At 44.1% G+C, this 6,755-nt stretch overlaps 1 protein-coding gene across 1 annotated transcript in view; it reads right to left on the reverse strand.

Annotated features, from left to right (window-relative positions):
* RAB31 (RAB31, member RAS oncogene family) overlaps positions 1-3,402 on the reverse strand; it is a 72,539-nt gene extending 69,137 nt beyond the window's left edge. The window contains exon 1 of the mRNA XM_054984687.1: positions 3,035-3,402. Coding sequence (XP_054840662.1) covers positions 3,035-3,073 — 39 coding nt within the window. The 5' untranslated portion in view covers positions 3,074-3,402. The remainder of the gene's footprint in view (positions 1-3,034) is intronic.
* Positions 3,403-6,755: the final 3,353 nt, after the last annotated feature.

A 6,755-nucleotide genomic window follows, 5' to 3' on the forward strand; every position in this document is an offset into this window, starting at 1 on the left:
AATGTTAGTCTTGTAAACCCCTTCATATACCACTAAGTGTGTTCTGCATTGTGCCAGACAACACACTCCTGGTCTACAGTTGTGATGTTAAAGATAATGACTAGCATTCTTCTTCTGCCAACTACAAGGACCATAGTTTTGGAAATGTGCTCTTGCAGAGAGCCTTTCTATGCAGAGCAGCACTTTTATGACCAGACTTGTTCATACTGGCAACACTGCCAATTCTAACAGTATGGCTCTGATGCCGGCCAATTTGCTCTGCCACAGGAAGGATACTTCACTGTGGGAAGTTGGAAAAACTGACTGCCAATCCTCAAAGAAGGTGGGGTGAGCAAACTGAATGAATTTCTAGAATATTGCATTCAAGTTCAGGAAGGAATCTCCTCCCTGAGACTACTAGTCTAGGCTGATGTAACCAAACTTCATGTTCTCTGTTTTCTATGCTTCTCTCTGATCCTTGTTTACATGCTAAAGAGCTGTGTAAGTCTAGTACATGCAGTTTCTCCACAAAGCCTTTTCTTTCACTCTTTTTTTTTTAAAGACAGAGAGAACGCTTGTAAATCTAACTTTAGCATCAATGTCACAAGGAACAGCTGCCTTTCAGTATACTGACTCCCAGGTCTTGTTAGCTTATGAGAAAGGAAAGCCTGACATTTTTCTACAATAGATCTAGTCATTTTTTAATAAATTACTCTTATTTTTTTCAAGTTAAAAGGCAGCACTTCTGAAAGCAGTCTCAGTGCAATCCTAAACAGAGTCATACCTTTCTAAGCAAATTGACTTCAACAGATTTAAAGAGGTGTAACACTACTTAAGGTGGCATTGTGAATTACCCTTGGGCTATATCTCCCACTTTATATCTTGAGCAGTTCAATTTACAACACAGTTCCACTCATTCTAACTTCTTTTCATTCTAACAGCTTTGAGGGGGGAGCACAGAGCTTTAAATACACACAAAACACATCAAAATATTTTGACCTTTAGCAGTTCACTGAACAATGATATTTTGAACATTCTGTTTAGTATTTTTGTCTACAGCACAAGTAATAACAAATAATCCACAAATATAAGGGCACCAGTTTCATCATAATTCACACATCTGGCTTGGAAAGCAAAGGGGAAAATAAAGAAGTTACTCTCATGCAGAATTAAACTTCTATAATGAATTCATTAAGCCAAGGAAATATTTTACATGATCCAAGTAAAACAAAGCAGATAAGTCCATAACAAATGCTTCTTTATAAGTATTAAAACAAGAATAACACTACTTTGGCTGAACTGGGGAGAATTCTGGTGAAAAGACCTCTATCCACGATCAGGCAGAATAACAGGATTCAGGAAAAATATTAAGCACGTATTTTTATTTCAGAATACAGCACTATGCAAAAATCAACTGATATGACACACATTTTGGATCCACAACATGGAATTTGAATTTAACCAATTTTACAGTTTACTAGTAAGTGCATAGATCCAGAGGAGTTAGCCGTGTTAGTCTGTTGTAGCAAAATCAAAAAGAGTCCAGTAGCACCCTTAAGTCTAACCAATTTTATTGTAGCATAAGCTTTCGAGATTCCTCTCATAAATAAACCCATAGCTCTGATGCTATCTCATAGCCCTGATGCTATCAAAGTTCTGGTATGAATAGTTTGTGAGGTAAACTGCCCATCTTGCATTATGTGGTTGGTACATACAATGGATTATGTAAAAACTAGCAGCAAGAGTTTTGTCAACAAGAGCCAAATTCCACCTTAAAATAGGCTTTTTGGCAAAAGAAGACTGTGTTTTTAATTTTTTCCTTCGTTATTTGTTATACTATTATTCTCTTAATTTTAATAACTGGCTTTTGTTTTATTATCCAAGGTGAATGCAAGGCAAATTCCTATAGACGCAAGAACAATGTTAAAGCATTTATGGCCCTGAAAAACAGCATCTCATTTCACCAGTCAGACATATCTCCAGAAAGCTAGAAGCAAAAAGAAATTATTCCCTGGGAACGGCCTGTGTGTGTGTATGCCAAGTTTCAGATGAAAAGTCCTTCCCACAACACTACAATGAACTCTTCTAAAAGGCCATGCAGACACACAGAAGTTTAGCTAGGCTGCCTATTAATTTACTGCTTTGCATGCAGGCAATTTCTTTCCAGTTACTGCCAATTTCAGTTAAAGTATGTAGCAATCTCCTTTCTCCAGCAGAAAAACGTTGCTTGCTAAATATAAACCACACACACACAATGTTTGGACAGAACATATTTTTGCTGCTAGAAAGGAGAGGGAGGGAAGCAGAAGCACCCTGCTGAAAAGTACGGAGACCTTACTTTTAGAAGTCAACAGAAAACAAGAGACTGCATTCTCACAGGCACGATAAACCTGGGTCTGGTCTGTTCCCCTTCAGACAGCAGCTAGGGAGCAATCAAACGTTTGAATGCCCCACACATACATACATATATGTGTATGTACATGGAGGGCATTCAAATATTTGACTGCTCCCCAGCTGCATACATACATACATATATACATGTATGTATGTTATGGATAAGGGCTGTGGTCTAGCTAATTTTCTACTAGTGGGGATCTTGTGTTTACTGGCCCTGGCCCATGTTACTCCCCACCCCCATCTAAAGTGGTACAGCCCAGACACAGGTTCGCCATTACAACCAATCTCTACCTGGTGAAAGGAAGTGGGGGGGGGGGGAATTCCAGACGTGGAAGAGGAAAGAAAGGGAAGAGAGTGGCGCTTGTCCACAGGCCCACCGGCTTGAACAATGCCTTATTGCCAAAGTTCCCTGAAAGCAAAACCAGAAAGAAAGATCCAAGTCGAGCCTAAAGCAAGCCTACATCTGGCCAAGTGTGAGCCGAAGAAGCGAGAAGACAAAGGAAGCCCTTCGACAAACCACCGACGTCGCCAGATGCCTCAGGGCGGGCTTCCTCCCATTCTTCCCCGCAATTTGTGCGGCGCTTTATTTCCCGATGTAGCTGCGCATGCAACGCTTTCCCTACCCCCAGACCCAGCCCGCCGCTTTGTGGCTACTCACTCCAAGCAGACACACTTTCAACTCTCGTATCGCCATCATCTGCTTGGGGCGTAAGAGCTTCGCATCCTCCGGAGGAGCCAATTCGCGGGACTCCTCGGTGCCCGAGTCCACGGAACTGGGGGAAAGCAACTGCGGCTATTTCTGGGCAGCCCCAGCTCTCAGCCGCCACCGGTCACATGAGCGTAGGCCCGGCTTCAGCTCCTCCTCGCGTCTTTTTGGTGTTTTCCTCACCCAAACCCAATACAAACAAAATATCTATGCTTCAGCATATTTCAGGAGACGCGGTTTCCATTCTTGGGTATGTGCTTTCTGGTGCTGCCGCTTGAGCATTTCCAGGCAGCAAGCAAGACGCAAACCCAGCAGCACACAATATGCCAGAGGACAGTTCCCGCCCATTTTTCTCCCGGCACAGTCCTTCCTCGCGATTGTTCGAACAGTTCAATAGAAAGGGGTGTGTACGTGGACAGGGAATAAAAGAATGACCTACAATCCAATTAAACTATAAAAACTAAATTCTTTTTAAAAAGTGGTAAATCCAAACAAAAATTGTTTGAGGCAAATTGCATTTAATTTTTGTAAAAATTTAAGAGTTTTAAGTTTCTTCCTCTATAGTAGAGATGCATTTTCCAGAAATGTTTTAAGTCATCCCCTGTCCCTTTAAAAGAAAACAAATGTAGGGAAACATTGAAATATGGGACAGGGTAAAAGCTGGAATAAGACGGTACAGGCCCGAACGGGCACTAAAGAAAAGCCAGCGCCACAAAAAACAGTGGGATGTGTTAGAGACTCTCCAGAACAATATTTTAGAAATTAAAACTCTGGACTGCCCTGCTTTTATTAACCCGTTCCATGCCAAAAAGCTCCCGGAACAGCACAAAACAGCCCGGAACGGGCACTAAAGAAAGGCCAGTGCCACAAAAAACAGTGGGATGTGTTAGAGACACTCCAGAACAATATTTTAGAAATTAAAACTCTGGACTGCCCCGCTTTTATTAACCCGTTCCATGCCAAAAAGCTCCCGGAACAGCACAAAACAGCCCGGAACGGGCACTAAAGAAAGGCCAGTGCCACAAAAAACAGTGGGATGTGTTAGAGACACTCCAGAACAATATTTTAGAAATTAAAACTCTGGACTGCCCCGCTTTTATTAACCCGTTCCATGCCAAAAAGCTCCCGGAACAGCACAAAACAGCCCGGAACGGGCACTAAAGAAACGCCAGTGCTACAAAAAACAGTGGGATGTGTTAGAGACACTCCAGAACAATATTTTAGAAATGAAAACTCTGGACTGGCACCCTTCAATTAACCCTTTCTATGCCAATATGCTCACGGAAGCACAAAACAGACTGCAGTTTTCTGCAGACTCGGGACTGAAAGCACACCCAGACCATGTTTTTCGCTTCCCTCCACCCCAACAATTATCTGTTGGTAGCCTGGGACTTAGCCTCAGGCGAAGAGGAGTTACCTGGCTGGATGCTCCAAGTAACGATCAAAAAATATGTCCTATTTTTTCATTTATTTATTTGTTTATTTATTTGAAAAAAAATTAAGAGATGTCCGATTAATATATATAATAAACCAAAAAAAGGAATCCACTTTAAGGATTGCTTCCCATAGACCAATTCAGTTAGAGGGTCAAAATGAAGGTGAGTGCAAAAATGATGCGAAGGGTGTGTGTGTTTGTACAGTGAACAGTGGATTAATGTGAACAAAATCAGTGATGCAAAAATTTGTGACAGCTTGGTTGGAAAGCTGCATGAAGTATTGGTATCTGAAGAGGGTTTTGACTAAAGTGTCAGCAGGTGCTTGGAGAGACGGTTCAAGCATACAGGAGGGAACAGCAGAGCTGATTTGAAGAGAAGGAGACTGGGTAAGGTTGCAACCTCCAGATAGAGCCTGGAGTTCTCCTGGAATTACAGCTGATCTCCAGATAAGAGAGATCAACTCCCCTGGAATAGCTGCTTTGGAGGGAGGACTCTATGACATTATATGCCACCGAGGTTCCTTTCCTTCCTAAACCACATCATCCTCTGATATTACCCCTAAATCTGCTGGCACAAGCAGGAGTCAGCAACTGTAAGACTGGGGAGGCTGAGGATGGTGAAGTAGCAAATATACACTAGAATGTAACAGATAAAGGGCTTCCAAGCAAGATCAGGTTTGCCATTATGGCCTCTAGGAGAAAATTTCCTATGGGATGGTGGTCTGGGGTACCACTTGTCTGCACACAACACACACACACGTCAGTGCCCAGGCAGCCAGGAGGGCCAATAAGGCTGGCTAGGCAAGAATCAGCCAGTGGTCTAGTGGTGCAGAAAAGCCTGGTGCTGCAGCTGCTGCCTATCCTCCTCACTTGGCTTGCCTTTGCCTCAGTTGCCCCATCAGTGATCCCTCTTGATCAGAGACACCAGCCACAGATGACCAATGATGAGGCAAGTGAGGCAAGGACGAGCCGAGGGAGACAGGCAGCAATAGTCCTTGGCTTCACTGTGGTGCTGCCTCCTGCTGCTGGCTTGTACTTGCATATTAGCCCATTATCTGTTGGATCTCCTCCAGATGAGGCAGTGTTGATGGAAGAGGGATGGGACCAATGGTGAAGAACCATTTTCCATGGCTACTTTGGCAACCCTGTCCACCCCCGTTGCCACGTCATAAAGATGATCCATTTCAGTCTGATTGTTGCCCTCATCATGGCAGACTAAGAGCATTTGTTGCCCTGATGAATGCCCTACACTGATCCTCTTATTTGGAAACTGCATCCTTGTTTGTTTTCCTGTACTTCTTAGTGCCTTTTGATATCGTTGACAATGCCATCCTGTGACAGCACAGCATTCATATTTGCTAACGCTGTGACCTGGAACCAGGCATTTGGGACACAGGGAAGTTTATATCCCAAACATCTGTCTGCCATGCAGCCACAAAGAGATAGGTAGATAACATGCACAAATGATGTCTTCTTCACCCACTGGTTTGTAAAGTGTGGGTTGGTGAACCCCCCAAAATGGAGCCAGGGCATCCATTGTAGATGTCAGCACTCAAAAGGCAAGGATTGGTGGTGGGGTTTTACCTCCCCCTGTCACATATGTGGAAGAGAACAGCTTCTCACATATGTGAAGGACAAAGGCTTTACATTCAGTAGACAAATGGCAGCTTTCTCCCTCCCTCCTCGACGGTATCTGAAGACAGCCCTGATCAGGTGAGCAAAGCTGCTGTGGTGGAATATAGAGGAAGAGGTTGCCAGAGGCGGGGCGGGTGGTGTCGGGGGGAGCGGCGCAGCCGCGACCCCCGGGGGCCCGGCTGTCTTTGTCTTTGTCTTTGTCTTTGTCTCCAATTTAGGTAAAATAGGACATATGGAGTTCAGCTGAAATGGAAGGAGATATCCAGGTACGGCAATCATAATATGGAGGGTCCTCAGTGGGGTATAATTTGTAACTCTCGGCGTTCTCTAGGTGGGTTGGCATCAATTGTCAGGTAGTACCTATGTGGGGTATAATTCCACATAGGCCAGCCTAAGAAGCCTCCATGTTTCGGAGAATGTTAAAACCTGTCATTTGGAGATCAGTTGTAATTTGTGGGGATCTCCAGGAGGGTTGGCAACCACAGTGTCATCAAGCCAGGCGGCCCTTAGCATGGACCTGCCTGCTGCCAGAACTGCCACTATCTCCCAAAGAACCCCAGGAGCAGCGAAGGCTGAGGGTAAGGGCAGAGGCATGGACCAAGC

This window comes from Eublepharis macularius, chromosome 7 (assembly GCF_028583425.1).
Source record: "Eublepharis macularius isolate TG4126 chromosome 7, MPM_Emac_v1.0, whole genome shotgun sequence".
Lineage (NCBI taxonomy): Eukaryota > Metazoa > Chordata > Lepidosauria > Squamata > Eublepharidae > Eublepharis > Eublepharis macularius.